This window comes from Adiantum capillus-veneris, chromosome 21 (assembly GCF_014529385.1).
Source record: "Adiantum capillus-veneris isolate H3 chromosome 21, ASM1452938v2, whole genome shotgun sequence".
Lineage (NCBI taxonomy): Eukaryota > Viridiplantae > Streptophyta > Polypodiopsida > Polypodiales > Pteridaceae > Adiantum > Adiantum capillus-veneris.
In genome coordinates, this window is record NC_140951.1 from 9886863 (window position 1) to 9905797 (window position 18935).

Genomic DNA, 18935 nt, shown 5'->3' on the forward strand with positions numbered 1-18935 from the left:
AAGGGTCTGGAAAAAGGCATCTTAGTGTTGAGATACGACAACAGATTTGACACTAGGAAAGACAAGAAATTTCAACCCATATAGGAAGGGCCATTCATTGTCGAAAGGCACTACGCCAACGGTAGTTACAAATTGATGGAAGAAAATGGTAGAATTCACAAGACCAGAGTCAATGGATGGAGGCTCAAGAGGTACTTTTTAAGGTTTGACCCAGAATTCATGCTAGATATTCCAGAGGAGGGAGAACCCTCCAACTCCGCTGGTAAAGAACCAGAAGTAGGGCTAGAAGCATGAATGCCTCTAGCTAGAAGGGAGGGCTAATGATGGCCGGTTTTCGAAACTGTGGCAGCAAGAACTAGCCCCAATCTGGGAGGAGCACAATACCAGAAAAAACGATAAAAAACGTTGTTTTTAACATTCACCACCCCCCCTTCTATGCTTGCCCATGGTAGTCCACCCCTCAGTTTGGCCACACCCCTCCATTATCACCAGAGGACAAGTCATCTCTCTCCAGCTCGACTGTGCCAACCCACCATCTATCTCTCTTACCTTGCTTCTGTGTCACCTAGCCCAATGGGCGCATAAAACAAGTTGCCACCCTTTCCTTCCACTGGCATGCTGCCATGCTTTTACAAAAGTCTCCCTCTCTCTCTCTTTCATTATTCATATTAACACTCTCTCTCTTACCCCTCTCGCTCGTCCATACTCCCTCTGGCGGGCCGCCATACCTCACCCCTCCCTCTCCCCTCTCGTCCACACTCCCTCGACCCCACTCTCCCCTCCCTCTCTGCCCTCCTGTCTTTCTCTATCTGGTGGGCCGCCACTCACCCAAGCCCTCTCACTCTCTCTCTCCCTACTCTCTCTCTCTCTCTCTCTCTCTCTCTCTCTCTCTCTCTCTCTCTCTCTCTCTCCCTCCCTCGTTCTACCTCTCTCTCGCTCTCTATGTGAGCGGCCCCACGGGCGCATCATATAATATCTCTCTCTCATAACACACACACACACACACCACCACTCATCCGCCCCCTTGGTCCGCTACCTTTCTCTCTCTACCTAACCCCGTTGACCCTCCTCTCTTCCCCCCTCATTCAGCCCGCCATGCCATGCCCGTAGGCACGCAATATAGTTCCCTCTCTCTCTCTCTCTCTCTCTCTCTCTCTCTCTCTCTCTCTCTCTCTCTCTCTCTCTCTCTCTCTCTCTCTCTCTCTCTCTCTCTCTCTCAACCCCCCACCACACACACTCACCCTCCCTCTCTTCCCCCTCTCGCTTGCTCACGGTCCCTCTCTCTCTCTTCCCCTCGGTGTCGGCACCCACCATGTAGAAGGCAACTGCACAGTTAAACTCTCTCCCTCTCATAGCACACCCATACACACACCCACTTCACCCATCCCTCACCCACTCACCCCCGCCATCACCAAGCTCTCTCCCTCGCTCTCTCTCTTTGTCGCGCTCTCTGTATGAGCAGGCCCAAAGGTGTAGCAGGACACCATACTCCTCACCAAATCCGCACACATCCTGCAAGTATCTCACCATACACTGCAAAGTACCCCTATACTCAAGGCCAATGTCAGCCACTACACAACTAACTACTCCCACTGCAAATGCACCTACTGCAAATGCAATCTCGGGTCTCGAGATGAGTATCTCGTACATGAGACTTCCGAATGCTGATGCAATCCTAGCAATATCTGCCAATCTGACCATCTCAGTCAAATATGGCTTAGAACTCCACTCATGGAAATCAACCTGACACCCAAACTCCGATCCTTGGAATCCATCCTCCTGTCCATCGCATGTCACATGTGCACCAAGAGCATCTATCTGTCCTAAACCCTGTGTGGTAAGAGCAATGCCTAGCTCTAACTCACATACATCAGCCTCTGGCCTAAGCATATCCATGAATGACTGAATCACGGCTGAATCCTCAACACTCAAGCCATCCATATCCATCATCGTATCCATGAATGACATGCCCTGCTGCACAACTGTCTGCACAACTGGCTCAACGTGCTCACAAACTAGAGCATCATGCAACCTATCCGCAAAGGAGACATGCCTCATCTCTCTGCATGGATGCGTACTCACGAAAACTGTGCCGTCTCGTGCATGACGTACTCGCATCGCATGAATAGTGCCAACACTAGCACCTCTAGCTATGAATAGCTTTCCACGATGCAATCTTAAACTGTGCTCATCCAGCACTACCTGGCATCCGTTGTCTCGTAAGTGACTCACAGAGATCAAGCTCTGCATCAAACCTGGCACATGGCGTACATCTTGCAACACGTATGATGCACCACTTGACAACGATAGTCTGACATCTCCTGCACCAACTATGTCATGCACTGAACCATCAGCTAGACACACACATCCAAGCATACCACTAGCATATGTGCTAAACCACTCACGACTCGGCGTGACATGAAACCTAACACTCACATCTAGTATCCAATGCGAAGGTAATGTTTCGTCAAAAACCGACATAAGAAAGTCAAGAGTAAACATGGAAGCAAAGGCGACATCTCCATCATGCATAGCCACATATGCTATATCTGCTCCCACATCATCCAAAGTGATAGCATCCCTCTTGTGTTGTCTCGTGCGTTGCTCATCCGTAAAAAACAATGCCTACGTACATGCCCTATATGACCACAATGCCAACACACAACATCTCTACGTCTGTAAGATCGTCCTTTGACTGTAGGCATCTCTCTAGACGCATTTGTGCCAAAAGCATTGCACAATCTTTGCCATAACTCTCTAGTTGTACATGCATCCAACCCAATGCGATAGACAGACTCACCAAGGTGTAACATGATCTTCGAACGTGCAAGCTCATCCAAGTCCTCCCACTCATTGTCAGTCATAGACTCTGGCCTAGCATCCATGCCCTGTAGTGGAAAAACTTGGCCCAACTGAGTCAATGCATCATGCATACCTTCTTTCCAATGCTCAACGTTTGAACCATCAAACTTTGTATGGAAAAGCACAAACCCTGACAATGATGTACATGCCAAATCCATGGAGATAACCTGTGACAAGACTAAGCACAAATCGATCAACTGACAATAGCCAAAGCCTGGCTAACTCATACACCAAGTACTGTCAAAATACAACATAAGCTGGCATAAGATGTCTAAGAGAAGTATCAGCAAATATGGCGATCAATGTAACGAAACAAAGTGAGCAAAACCGCTCAAATGATGCCAAAACACCCTCTCTAATCCAAGAGCACTATGTGATAATCGATGAAACTATCATCAACGATCTCCCTCCTGAAGAGATTACCACATGTATGTTAAATGACATAATCCGGTGAGCAAACACTCTCACAATGCGATGCTAGAACACTATGGCAAAGCAACCACTGAGTGCCAAATGCAATCAAAACACGATTGCAAACCATGGCATAAACAAATAAACTCGCAAGAAAAATCCGGCAGAGTTTCGGCAGTATTTGGCTATCTAACCATAATAACCATACATGCCATAAACATGCTCAAAACCATGAGCAAATCATGCGCAAAATCCGCACTCAAGCATACATGAGCTGCCCCAATGTCTCAACTCCGTAAACTTGGAAAACAATCCTGTAATCCGAAAAACAAAGTGCATCAACCGCACTCTACAAGCGAAGCATATACTAGCATAAACTTGGATGCAAACCAACCAAAATATGGCACAAATTAATGCTCAAAACAGCTGAAAATCAGCCCACATATGCCATTGCAAGGTGAAGAATACCAGTCGCCAAAAAGTGCACATCATGTGCATCCACATGGCAATATAAACGAGCATCAAGCATGTACCAATTGTGTAGCAAATGAGCATCCAAATCAGCTGAAAATTCAGCTCACAATCATGCTAAAAATGCTTGCAAAACTCTCTGCAAATCTGTGCACCACACTTTTCGAAATCTGCTCAATCGCATAAGTCAATACACATAATCTATGATGAGTCCACTCTCGAACCTGAGAGTCCACAAGAATGCATACATCCACGAAGTGTTCTCAATGTGTGCGCATAAATGTGTTGAAAATATCAACCCACACTCTCTTCACTGAGTTCAAAACATCAATGCGCAAAACAAGAGAATGACAAAGCTCAATCCGAGCTCTCCGAATGTAGCAAATCACCACAATATGCATACATAATCTTCAACCTTTCGAATACCCTGCAGCCTGTCAGCCCATATCTTCCAAACCGCTCAGAATTTGTAGAAACTTCCTTCTGCAAAGTTGTAGACCACGCGAAAACGATCGGACTATGCAGGAATGGACCTGAAATGTGTTGTTTATACAGGTCAAAACAGATCTGTAAAAATCTGCACATGTGTACCCTAGACGTGCAGGCAGTCTGAGTGACGTATCTCAAAATTGGTGAATATTTTGAGAAAACTTTCTTCTACAAAGTTGAAGAGGACAAAAAACCGATTAGGAATTATAGGAATCGGTTTGAATGATTTGGTAGGCCAAAACTGATCTGCAAAAACGTACTGCATTTTTTGCTGCTTCTCTGCTTGCCTCCCCGCTGAGCTCCAATGGTGCTCCCAATCCCTGTGCTCTGATACCAGTTGAAGTGCACGAGCGAGAGCGTGTGTGAGTGTGTGCAGTAATGGAGAAGAGAGGAGAAGAGGAGACCTTGTGTTTGCAGGGGCTAAAAACTCACTCTCTACATGTGAGCCTCCTTATTCTATTATGTACATAATGAATAAGTATAGTGAGCGGGCACCTGGCCTAACCGGCCACATGGGGCTTTACCCCAACAGTTCCCTCTGCTAGGGTCGACTCACTTGGGTTGCACCAACGACGTAGAGTTCTCCCTAGATACACATGCAAAGATGATGGATATGAAGTTCTTTGATATGCAAGAGGATGATAAGTTGATGCTAGGACACAAGTGAGAGGGACATAGATATCCCAGATGATATATACAGGTGAGAGGGACGTAGCTATCCTCCTAGTGTTAGAGATGACACATCCATACGTGATGCATAGTCTTGATGATATAGTTCATGCACATAGCAAAGGGAAGGCTAGGACAACCAGGTTTGCATAGATTTTGTCAGCGTTCGAACATCTCATCTACGACCTACTAGTGTCGAGGCTCAACCTAGCAGCTACAGTAGGAGCATTTGCAACAGAGATTGTCACGGCTCTAGTGTGGATACACCCCCTCACCTATCACTAGAGCCGATATAGATCCATGTAGATCGACGGAGCGAGCCAGTGGGCAAAGGTTGAGAGAGTCTTTTACCTATTTTCTTGTACATACTAGTAGTTTAGCTAGTAGGACCCACTTATTTTTGGCACATTCACCTTTAACTGGAAGGTTGTTGGGATAAACGCATTGTGCCTTTTCTGGGGGCCACATGTCTAGTGGCCGACCATCCACCACTCACTGACCATTTACCCTTGTTCTTATATATACCAAAGAATAAGGTGCTCCCCATCACTAAGAGGTTTGCTACACCCACACAGTCGTGCACTCTTCTCATCTTCCTCTCTTCCGCACCGCACCACACACACATGCATTCACGCACCATGCACTCTTTCATAAATCCATCTCCCTTCCTGATCTCACCAATGAGGAAAGGAATGAATTTGAAAGAGTGAGCCTCACCAAACTCTACACAGCTCTTTAGTAGCCCCTAGACATAGGTATATCCCTTGAGGCATTGCACAGCTATGTGCCCGAAGAAGCGACAACCACCATCAAAGCTAACAAAGATGACAAGTAAGACTTCTCTCCTTACCACCACCACAGGAAACCACAAGCTCAACATGGTCCAAGGATTAGGTATATGCCTTATTGGGGGAGACTTGTGGCTCATGTAATTTCTCTCGAGAAGGATGACAAGCACATCTTAGAGGATCAGTTCATGGAGATAGCCAAAATAATAGACAAAAATCAATGGATGTGGCTCACATAACATACAAGAAAAACCCCTGTCTACGGACCTTAAAGCACTAACCTGTCCCCTTTTTTGCAAATGCTAGAGAACTCATATACCCACCACCTTCTATGGTGATTGCATAGTTGACGTGACCCCCTTCATAATATATATACACTTGTAGATATTAGCGGTTTTAGATATTTTGATGTTCTTCTGTATGTTGGACAATAATTTCAAAATCTTATAAAATAAGTATGTCTCCTACTCAGTAGGATCCCTACGAGGCTTCAATCACATCTCTAGGGGAAACCAAATTGCAGTGAGAAAACCTAACACCATTAGCTCTACCTCACTAAAGCTTCACACAACCAACTCTTACACACCACATCCCCCTATATATAGAGCCCTTGCAATGCATGCATCTTCTAGATTTGGGATCGCACTAGTCCCTATTCTCATAGGCTCCTAGCCATAGGGCGTGTTTAGACACATGTATTCAAAAAGAGTTGCTTTTGGATCCTCACATTAGTAGAAAATATGTTTATACATGGATTTCTTGAGTAAAATCTAACCTATACAGACATTTGCATTGAATTATTTAATCCTTTTCCACTAACTTCATCTTTTAGTTAATAATGGAACATATTGAATACATCACTTTGAAAATCTCCCCATGCCCTTCAGCACGACAATTCATTGGAGTAGGAAATGTTACCGTATATGTGGTAGTGATGAGTGTGAACACACTTAGGTCCTCCATGATACTTTTTTCCTTACTAGGAGGTCTTTTCCTTCGTGCATTGCATATACGCCCATCACTCAAGGGATAACTTATCTTTCTATTTGTGCATTTTTCTTGCTGGTATCAAGGATATCAATCAGCAACTCATTTTTACAAGTGAAGTTACTTTTGAAAATTCACTTGTATAGACTTTTCTTGATGAGTTGACACTGTTACCATGCTTTTGCTAATACTTAGACACTTATGAACCAAGGAAACCCTCAAGCTATCAAGTTTGATGCATTCTGCACATTGCTGCTACTACAAGAGTCACTTTCAAGAAAGAACACCGCTAAATAGCGTGTATTTGAATAGCATTTGGTTGCTAGTCAAAGAGGAAGGAGTAATAGTAATGTAGCCACTTCTTTGAGGTTCTTCCATGAGTAATAGGTCAGTTGTGTCTAGTGCTTCTGCTGACAGAAACTTGCATGGGAATTTTGATGAAAAAGGCAAGAAGATGCGTTTCCATTATTGCAAGGCTAATGATCACTTGATCAAGCAATGTCCTAAGTTGAAGGAAAAAGAAACTAATAATAAAGAGGCCATATCTTCAACATGTGCAGCTATTGCAGAATCTTCGATAAATGGAGATTGTGATTTTGATGTAGATGCAGAATGGGAATTTAGTGTAAAGTGTACTCACGATCATTCTATCCATGCTGCATGTATGTGACTTGGTGCAGAATCACATGTTTGATACTTTGATAGTGGTGCTACAAAGCACATTACTTTGCATCATGACTTGTTTACCTCTCTTGAGACTATCCTCATGGGATTACGGTCACTTGTGCCAACAATGCCTCTTATCCATTCAAGGGAGTTGGAAAGATTAACTGAACTCCTACAAATGGCAATTCTTTTACACTTGCTATTGCACTTTATGTACTAGAGATTTGAAAAAACTTTTTGTCTATATCTAAAAAAAAATCTTGATGACAGATGTACAATTCATGATCTGAGTTTTGGTGATGAAATTGTTGCATCTGGGATTTTGTGGTGTGGGATGTATAAGCTCACTTTGTAAGATAACCGTGGGTAGAATTTTTCAAATGTAGTTGTGGATTCAAAGGTTGTTTCAAATACAAAACTTTGGCATGTACATTTTGGGCACTTAAATTTTGTCAGCTTGTTGTGTTTTCATAAATCTAATATGGTTGCTTCTTTGCCGCCTCTTGAAGCACCGTCTAAGCATGTTTGTGAAGGATGTAGTTTAGGTACCATGCAACATTCAAAGTTTTCAAAGGATGGTTTAGTAAGGGCTACATGCAAGTTACAATTTGTGCATAGTGATATTTGTGGGCCTATGCAAACCCCATCCTTGGATAAATCCCTATACTTCGTGACTTTCATTAATGCTTACTCCAGGCATGCATGGGTGTATCTGCCTAAAGTTGTCTGAAGTGTTCATGTATTTCAAGCAATTTTTTATTATGGCTAAAAATGTCTCTAAATGTACTATCGGCACCATCCATTCAAATCGAGCGGGGGGGGCGGGGGGGGGGGGGGGGGGGGGGGGGGGGAGTATATATCTCATGAATTTTTGGCTTGTCATAGGATAAATTACCAATGTACAATTTCGTATACACCTAAACAAAATGGTGTATTAATGACATTCTAATAATTGTGTGTGTGTGCACAAATTTTCAAGTAGGATGGCACACATGCTGTTTTGAGGGGTATCTAGCAAGATCCTTCTGCAAGCTTAGTGAAAGTAGTGAAAGTAAAAGGGCAAAAGTAAACAACACGTGGGAGAGAGAGAGAGAGAGAGAGAGAGAGAGAGAGAGAGGGAGGAATTTGTTTGTGGTGGAGAGTGAGAAAAAAAAAAGTGAAAATAAATTCTGTCTCGTTTTGGGACGTGTGTCAGTGCTATTGATGTCTTTGTCTTTCTCTATTCCATGTTTGCCTGCAAACGGACATCTCTCTCTTTCATCCCTCTCTCTCGTCGGCTACATCTTTAAGGTCTCTTGGGATAGTTTCTTGCGACGTTAAAACTCTCTTCTTCTTTTCTCTCTCTCTCTCTCTCTCTCCCTCTCCGGTACGCACCAAGGATGTCTTGCAGCGGTTTGGAGTAGGGGGCTATGGGGAGGGGAGGGAATGGTGTGAGATAAGATAGTTCTAGGCTGGTGCAAGCTCTGTGCGCGAGTAGAAGGCCCGAGACTACAGGCTAACCCACAGCGCGCAGGGAACAAGGGCCCAAATCCATATAAGCTACTAGGAGCAGCAGCTGCCGTGATCGAGTAGAGGCAGCAGGCTGGCTTGAATGTATGTGTGTGTGGGGGGAGGGGCGGGGCACGCGACAGATGGACAAAGCGATTATGCAGCAGAACCGAGGCTAGGAGGCGAATCTGAGGTGCATCATTTCCATGATAGATTGATTGGGGAATCTTTCCCCTTACCCGATTAATCGATTAATCATCTTCATTCCCATATATTTTTCATGCTTTAATCTAAGTCTTTCATTTGAAGTGTGACTTGTGTGTGGAGATAGCCTATAACGACACCTTTCCATTGAGCTCTTAACCTTTGCATTTGGAAGAGCCTAGCATCATTAACTAATTTGCAAAGCTTGTCATTTTTACTTGGTGAGCCCAAGGCTCTTTTTCCGGTTTCTGAATGCAAAAGCCACCACGTCGCACTAGATTTAAATTAGGGAAAATTACCAAAATATCCCTCTAATTTGTGGAAATTCCCAAAATACCCCTCAAATTTCAAAAACTCCCAAAACACCCCAATATTTTGTCATAAATTCCCAAAATCCCCTTCAAATTTTCCAAAATTCCCAAAATACCCATGGTTGTGAAATTAAATTTCTCCAAAGATTAAAATTTTTGTAGCTTTTCATAAGAAGACTCATTGCTTATCAATATAAGATTCTAAATCCAAAATTTGAGTCGATTATATAGGCTTTGGAGATGAATTGGTTCATTATCTTCAGACATAATGAAGAAGACTCATTGCTTATCAATATAAGATTCTAAATCCAAAATTTGAGTCGATTATATAGGCTTTGGAGATGAATTGGTTCATTAGCTTCAGACATAATTGCCTTTTTTTGCAAGGTAATTTGTGGCAAATTACATGTTAAGCATGCAAAAACGGATCTGAATTATAAAAAAGGAATAAAGATTAAAAAATCTTGAACAATCCATCCAAAATAGATACAAGGGTATTCTGGGAATTTCCACAAATTAGAGGGGTATTTTGGTAATTTTCCCTTTAAATTATTAGAAAAAACATCGTTGCATGAAAAGCCCAAAAAAAATCTATGCCATCAAAGCTACCATCGGCCTGGCACTCGTCGCCTTTGGCGGACTACCAAGTGAATAAAATAAAAAAGCATTCTACGTTGCTCTCAGCAGCAATTCGATGCAGTTTGCAGTTCTCTCTGGAATTAGTGCTCTCTGAAAAATAGTAGCTCAAAAAATTGTGTGTGTGTGTGTGTGTGTGTGTGCGCGTGCGCGTGCGCGTGTGTGCCTAAAGGAATTTGATGATCATAGTACTTTCTTCGTGGCAAGAGATTATTTTGTTGACCCACTTGGTGGGAACATCCTATCTTAGGAAATTTAAGCCTTTTATAGGATGCTCACACAAGGCGGCTTCCTGGTAGACCTAAGCAAGATGCTTTGGGTCTACCCCTGAGGGCCTCCCATCCCATGGCTAGTCAACCCAGAGATTTTTTGGATTACCAACCCACTCAAGGGCCTCTACCACGCAGTAGCAAAGTTTCAAGAAGCCACAAGCCTCTCTCCAAGGGCTCCTTCCCACGAAGTAACATTTTCTCAAGAGCTCTAAGAGATATTTCACACATAATTATGGGTAGTATCTTCACCTAAGAGTTCCTTCCACATCATTAGAGGCACGTATTTGCTTTATTGAATAACTTTGTATTTATCACCATGAACACCCTAAAATCAATTGGAAAAATTTCATGCACTACTTTGACCTCATGTATGGAATGTATGTTTACACCTATGCTTTCGCATGTATGTCCACCTTTGGGAGAGGACTAGACACTGCAGTCACCACAACAGTATGACCTTCCTCATAGGCCATTGTCATATGCACTTGTGACATGTATGCCATGCCTATCAAGGAATCAATCTACTATGACACGCCACTCGTGATTAGGACATGAACACCACCAAAGGTAAAATCAATGAATATAACAAAAGAATGAATGTGTGCTACACACCATTAGCCATGAAGGCCGCACCCTTGGCAAAAGGGACCAACGACACCAATGAAGATCAAGCAATTCAACATACAAAAGAAGATGAATAAAATGACATGACGAATGACAACATCAACAACGACACATGACAACAACAAAGATATGAAGATGATTTTGAAGAGGACACACACGATGACCTCTTCACAAATGAATGAATGAATGAATGAATGATTTTGTACTATCTAGGACTACTAGTGCACCTCCTAAGTCTCACTCGTGCACGATAGCGATTAATCCGGTAGAGAACCACTATGATGTATCATGGGACATTGAACCATGGTGATGAATCAAATTGAACTGCCATGATGTATCAAGTAGATGAATCATGTTAGCCTAGGCGTACACCATGACATGAACACATTAAATCTTTGTAAACAACCAAGTTTGCCTTAAGGGGGTGATTGTTGGGGTACGCCCAACTTGTGGCTCATATGGGAAATCCCTCTAGCCACCTAGGAAAGGACAGATGATGACATAGTCCAATAGCAAGAGGATGCAACCTCTCTAGCCAATGATTGTAAAGCACTAAGCCTACTTAAGAGGCTTTTCTCTAATGAATCAATCCCACTTCTAACCCTAGCACCATGGAAAGTTTAAGGCTTCATCCACGATAGCCTAACTCACATTAATGGTGCTTAGGGTTAAGCACACAATTTTCAACACCTCCACGGCACTTCTTCCCGCACTAATAGGTTTTTCCCTTTGTGCATTGTACATACGCCCATCACTCTAGGGCTAACTTATCTTTCTATTTTCACATTAAGCAATACACTCTCTGGTGTGTGCTTTGAGCTTCTTCATCTTCTCCAAGCTATGTGTGTGTCCTTGCAACCCTAATTCCAACAGGACACTCGAAAGGTTTGTGAAGACTTACATGGAGGTATTTGATGATCAATCTCTAGCATAGTTATAGTGCATTGCAATGTGCTTCACATGAGCAAGATCACCTAGATTCTTCATTTTTATCTATGCACTAATGAAAATGGCCTAGATGCATCAAATCCCACGTGTAGATCGAACTCATGACCCTTTTAGCCACACAAGCTCTACTATAGCTATAAGAATGCTTCATACATTTAGCTTCAAAACCTGATGTGGCCTCTATTGTAATTACAATATACTTTATTTACTCAAGCACCATATGCATGATCCACCAAAAAGGTAATAAAATAGATGTGTGTATTTTAGCAACTAGTCCAATTAGTGTGAGTAAAAGCATGAAATCATGGCCAAGCATCCATATCATGCAAAATGCCCAAATTGGTAATGCCTTTTGAGGTATTTACTGACATGCTTCACCACTTGCCAATTCTTTGTGTCAAGGCTATGAACAAAAATGTTCAACTAGGAAACACCATATTATATATTTGGGCCAATGTTACATACATAAGGCATCATATTTGAATAAAGATAATTACAAGATGCCTTTTTAACATCTACATTGTAGAATCTAAACTTGGTTCCTTATAATTACAAAGAAATGTTCTTCCAAAATCAAAGCAATGTAACAACTTTTCGTTGTGCTTATGAGAATAGTCCCCTAATGGATACAACTTGTATGCCAAGGTAATAATTCAAAAGACCATGAGTTGTGACAATGAAAGCTTGCTAGACATTAACTTTAAATGCTTTAGCATGCAATGTACTTTGAAACTATCCTCATAGTTGTGTGCATAAAGTGGACTCTCAAGTGCACTACCCAAAATCAAAGAGCAATTCAAGGGAGAAGTATTTTCTCATACCATGCATTAGGTGCTTGCTTAGGAACATACAAAGCCTTGCTCAGGTAGCAACCTTATGTTCTTCTTTTATGGAAAAACCAAGAGGTTGATTGATATGGATCTCTTCATGACAAATTTCCACATGAAATTAATTCACTCCATATGATCCTAGCCAGTTATTGCAACGATAGTACAAATGACAATTGTGTAACAAGGTTGGTGCAAAAGTCTTCTTGTGATCAATACCTTACTATTAATATGCATAATTTTTCACTTCTCTTAATTGTAGAAATCAATACTACGGCGAGGCTTCTTTACAAAAATTGGTGTATATGTCTCCCCAACTCAAAATTCCTCTTGGGATCACCAAAGCTACATGAAAATTTAGCATCTTACATTCTCACTTCAAGCGTTCAAAGTGTCCTCATCTTGACATAAAATCTGTGCTAAGCTTCACAACATAGACCGCTTGTCTCCTTTTAAAGCAAGTATGGAGTTTTCGAACTATGACTATATGTTATTTGGGTTCTCCTTGAGTTGGTTGACTTGAATCTTTATCCTGTTTTCTTAAAAGACTACTCATGAATGTTGGAACCAAATAACTCCACATGTCCTAGAAATATGAAATTATACAAACAAAAAAAGGACAAAAAGAGATTATATTTCCAACATTCAACAAACACTAAAGAAAATTAGAGGCAATTGGAATGCCCTTCATCACAAGGCTCCTAGGTGAAGCAAAACTCTAATAAGAATTAATAAAATTCAAGGGGTCCACTATTAAGAAACCCTCTATATAAAAAGCGTTCACAAGGTATTTAAAAAACCCCTCTGTTAAAATGTTGGCATGAATATATTGACCTTTTTAAAAAAAATGAATTAACAGGTTAAAATAAACCCTCTTGTTGATGTATCTCTATAATCGTCGTTAATGTATCTGTGTAAATTTGCTTAACTTTTAGAGATAGAAAACTGCTCATTATAAATTATGCTCAAGAAACCATTTCCTTGAAACCTCATGATGAATTCGGTCCCCCTTGTCAATGGCCTCAACCACAATACTTGCTTTGAAGATGCATGGTTTGCAAATTATTGTGCCAGAGATATAGCCAAAAACTATTACTTACAAAAATAGTGTGCTACATGGTCAAAGATGGGCTTTCCCACATGCTTTCTAACTAACTTCCATGTGTGCATTCATTCTAAGCGAGTGTCTCAAAAAGCTTTATGGTGTGTCAATCCATATGAATCTTGACATGGTAGGAAGTTGAGTTTTGCACGTTGTCAATAGTTGAATGCATAGCTAGTGCCGGAGCAATACCGCAAACAATGAGATGACAAGACTGCTAAATGTATCCTTCGAGGTATAATTTAGAAAGTTACAAGTTGTATCATACATAGTCCAAGCATAACGTGACTTGTGAAAGGTAGTTTATAAATGAGGATGTTGGGCATTAGCTGTCATGTTTAAACCACGACATCTATTGCTTTTGTTGGAACGCAACCGAAGCCTCTTATTATGCTATAATACATTGTGCAAATCATGTGCATAAGTTACTTGTATAGCTCATTTGGAGAGAGAGAGAGAGAGAGAGAGAGAGAGAGAAGGCAACAAGATGGGGCTTCTCATTTGTGGGATGAGGAAAAGCCTCTTTGATTGGCTACCATGCAATCAAATCATAATGCTATTGATAAGAAGGACAATTTGCCTTTGTGTAATCTTCCTTGGTACTAAAAGGGTTTACATAAGCAGGTATGGTGGCAATTAGCCAGCTCCTAAACAATGAAAATTTAGGCGCCCGTCGCTATGTGAATCACAAAAGAGAGAATTAAGCAACACATACATATCATCTTTTAAAACCAACTTGCCATTATTGTTCCCACATTATTAATTTTTTTTATGAATTCTTGGTTTACTTGTTCTAGAGCTCATTAGTGGTTTCAAATGTTTCTAATTCCATGAATTCCTTCCGAGTTTACTGAACTTGCTTAATCAACTGGTATATGCATGCATATGTGCGTGTGTTCTCGATGAAGAATGTCTCTCGCCCAAAAGGGGGTGCGTGTTTACCATCAAAATTAGTCGTCTAACCACACATTGTGAATAAGGATGAGTAAATCTTTGATACAATTACAAAACTTTTAACACAGAAGAATGGGAAACCGAGAGTTGAACCATTAGTGCACTTGCCCATGGAACTTGGAAGTAAGGATAAAAAGAAACTTCAATAGCATATTCTATGCACAGATCTTACAAATCACCCTTCACCAACAAATAATGTAGTCTCTCTAGTGCTGTACACATTAACGTCTAATCAAACATGACCATTGTGATTTATGACAAGATATACACACCCTACATCTCCTATGGCAAAAGTTGTGCATGTTAAGTTCCAGCATGATTATACCCTCAAATCAACTGCTTTAGTTCATGTCCGTCTTGAACCTCTTTGTTGTCTATAATCCTCGAAAAGACGGTTCCTGCAAGGAGACAGTATGTACCATGAGAACTAATCCTTTAAATGAACATTTTCAGAAAAACTAGCCCTCAACTGCCTGAAAAGCTGAATATTCAAAATGCATGTATAAAGGTCTCTATACCTACGAACTATGACGAGCTAAAATATATAAGCTGCGTCAAGGAAAGACATTTTTTAATCATGAAAGTACCAATTTCGAAACAAATTTCTCTATGCAAGTGAGAAATAACAATAAGAACGTCTTTAAAAAATAAATTGAAAATTCATATGAAGAAAATAAATGAGAGAAGCTTTCTTGATGAAATACAACTACCTTGTGGAAAAATAATCAAGAATGCATTCCTAAATACCAAACTCGTTTACATAGGAAGATACAGATTCTTCAATTCTAAAATAGGTTGCGACCGTAAAATGTTTGAACCTAAAATGCCGCAATATATTCAAACACATACATACAATACAGAAACACATTGAGAACGTATACATGCATACATACTGTTGGAGATATGTGACCACCAAATGGTGACATTCTAGGTTGCGTTGTATGGACATGATGGCCTTGCATTTGCATTTTTAGTCCATGTTTCCCATTAGCTTTTACACATTCGTGATTGGAGCTCTTGATTTCCTGGGTCGTTGGCTTCCCAGAAGAATCTCATCCAATAAGGAACATTCAGTGGTTGGCACATCACAATGCAACACAAATGCTCACATATGCATGTTACAAGACATAGAAAGATAAAGTCGCCAATGAACACTCCCCCCGCAAATAACCACCGAGGTCCGGGCCACGAGCTGTTCAACGACTCCCTCATCACTCCTCCCGCATAACCTAAAAAGGTCTGGGTCGGGAGATATAGAGGCCTTTTACAACCAAACGCCCCCCAGACCACAACCTGCATCGCTTGGAGGTTCAAGCATACAACCAAACGCTCCCCATACATCCCGTCTGCATCATTCAGAGGTTTTCTAGCATACAACGAAACGCTCCCTAGACATTCCGTTGTCAAGAAGTGCGTAGTGCGGCTAGGAAAGCGCCGGGCCTTTGACTGTGAGGATTCGAAGCAAAATCAAGCGAGTTGTGGAAGATGAGAAGCTAAAAACACACTAAAAAAGAACAAAACTCAAGCCATGAAAGCTTCTCTTACCAATATCAACTCAAAACTCTTGTGTGTGTGTGATGATTTGGCGTAGCCTCGCTCCCAATTGCATAGTTGTAGTGCTCTTTCGCCCTGATAAAGACCCTAAACAAAACGCTTCAATTCTTCGTCGTAGCTATTTCATGGAAGCTTCAAAACTTCATTAGTCAATCCCAAGTATTTGAAGTGGGAAAACCCTAATTGGTGGCCTCACAACCTCGAATACAAGGTTGGAATAGCACACGACTGCACTAGCAGACCATAGGTGTAGGCTTTGTATCCCTTCACAAAAAAGATCGAAGTGTTGATATTGCTCTTCCAAAACGTTCCTTCACTCCTCATAGTCACGGCACCGTGAGTGATGTGGCATTTTGAGTCATTTTTTACCATTTTACGAGCTAAGAAAAATCCCTAAAATTGTGGAAAAATCCCATGGGCTTAAATTTCATCTTGAACCTCATTTTACCACTTGGCAAGCACTCTGGATGCATCTCTTACACCTGCACATAAAACTTGCTATTTTTGGTAGAGATCGTCCGCATTGAACTTTCTAGGCCAAACGAGCGTGCCACTTCGAAACACTTGACATTTGTACATTTCTAAAGCAAACTAGGCATATTTTTATGTGACAAAACATGCCATAGTGCCACATCCAGGACCTCGCTGTCCCGGCAAGGTATATACGGAACTGCAATAGTGGCATTTGTTTTTGCATATATCACTATGTACATCATAGCATTTGGTCCCACATAACAAAAGCATTGAGATTGAGGTAGATATTTTAGTTTCACATTATGCACGTGCCACGGCACAACATCCACCCCCTCTAAACATGCACATTCTTCAATATGTGCCACACATATCTTTTGCAGGTTCAGTGTTTTGTTTAAGTCAACATACATATCAATTTCGTCATCACTCCCAATGGATTCCAATGCATCATCTTCTCTTTCTTCATCCTCATTCATAACATGTTCATGAGAGCCTTCATTTTGACTTTCTTGTGAAACAAAGGGATCTATCATGAAACTTTTTTATAAGGTCCCTTTTATTGTCCTCATCATTCACAACCCTCAATGGCATTCCATTTCTTTGTTTTGGATGCTTCCACAAGTATCCATCTTTCAAAAAGTAATTTCTGCGTATTCTTTTGAACTCTTGATCAATCCGCCCTTCTTGCCTTGTCAAAGTGCAATGAGCAACCAATCTCCTTAATATAGGTCCTCTGTAAATGACTCAAGTGCATTTGACAAGAAAACATAATCACCCTGCGCATAAGAGCTACAATAAAACCTTGTACCTACATCATCACCCTCAACAATCATTTCTTCTTCATTTTTATATCTTGCTTTGGAAAACATGTCTACAACTGGATTATCTTCCCTTGTAATATGCTTAAATTCATGATTCAAGGGCTTTATGTAGGCAATCCATCTCAACATAGCAATGTCAGGAGTTGAGCAGCTTGTGATCATTCCAAGTAGACAATCAGACAATTACATTTGCACCTATCAAATACTCTTTATCACAATTCAGTGTTGTAACTGCTCCCCATAATTCCCTTTTCACCTGTGGATAATTGCGTTGACGAGCACTTAGGACCTTTGCTCCAAATCTCACTACATATCGCTTACCATCTTCACAATCTTGGCCAATCGTCCATCCAATTCATGTGGGGCTAGTATCCACTATCACAATCACATGCCTTCCACATTCATAGTTTACTTTCCTCAAAGTCGGACACATAAGCAACAACTTCTTTCCAAAAAAAGATCCTTCATTAGTTAACAAACCTACCCAATCGGGCTACATCAGCAAATGGGGAGACTCCCCCAACGAAAAAATAAAGTATATACTAAATCAGGAGATAGGTGGGGGGAAGAGCCACACTGGTGGTCTGTATTGCCATCGGGGCACGCCTTGAACCATGGCGAAAAATGGTCCAGGCTATCACAATCTTAGAGAAGCCTCCCGGCGCTCCCGCATGCGGTCATAGCTACCTTGGAGCCCCTCAAACTGGCCCTTGAGCGTGTGGACCAGCTCTAGCCAAAAGTCGCAAACAATCTCCGCCGGAGGGACACGTCGAGCCTCAAAAATGTGAAAGTAGCGGGCTCTCCAAATGAACCAAAGTGTTAGGCCGCAGAAGAGCTCCCAACACCTCTCTCTATCCCTACTCTACTCCTGAGGGATGATCTCTGTGGCTGGCTGTAGTGTAGCTCTGCCATCCTGCATCACAATCATCCTGGTGACTGAAGCCATCTCGAAGTGCGTTGTTGGGCCCGATAGGATGGACCAAGCAGCAGCTCCCCAAGTGTACTGACAAACAGACGAAAGTGCAGGCATCAGTTGCAGGATCCGAAGCCACATCTGTTGTGCCATGGGGCAATCCCACAGACAATGTCGTTGTGTCTCAAGTGGATGGCTGCAAGCTCTGCATGTTGACCAGCCAACTACCAACTGCAGCCGTTCTGTGTGTCACCAACCACTGGAACAAAGTAACTTGCCTCGGCTGTCAGTTGTCCCACAACCGCTCCCAAAAGTCTGCTAGAAACTCTGCCGTGAGGCCCTCCTCCTGCCAGTGGGTCGCTGCAGCAGGTCGAGCCTCTCTCCGAGCTGTGTACTGAAAAAAGGGTGTCCCTGGGTGTCAGCTGGCGCAGAGGGGTCTCGCTAGAACCACTCCCTTGGGTCCC

At 41.9% G+C, this 18935-nt stretch overlaps 1 protein-coding gene across 1 annotated transcript in view; it reads right to left on the reverse strand.

The window, feature by feature from the left end:
* Nucleotides 1-14782: 14782 nt before the first annotated feature.
* LOC147430531 (uncharacterized) overlaps nucleotides 14783-18935 on the reverse strand; it is a 56766-nt gene continuing 52613 nt past the window's right edge. Inside the window, exon 7 of the mRNA XM_086493148.1 lies at nucleotides 14783-15107. Within this exon, the coding sequence (XP_086349274.1) occupies nucleotides 15056-15107 (52 nt within the window). The 3' untranslated portion in view covers nucleotides 14783-15055. The remainder of the gene's footprint in view (nucleotides 15108-18935) is intronic.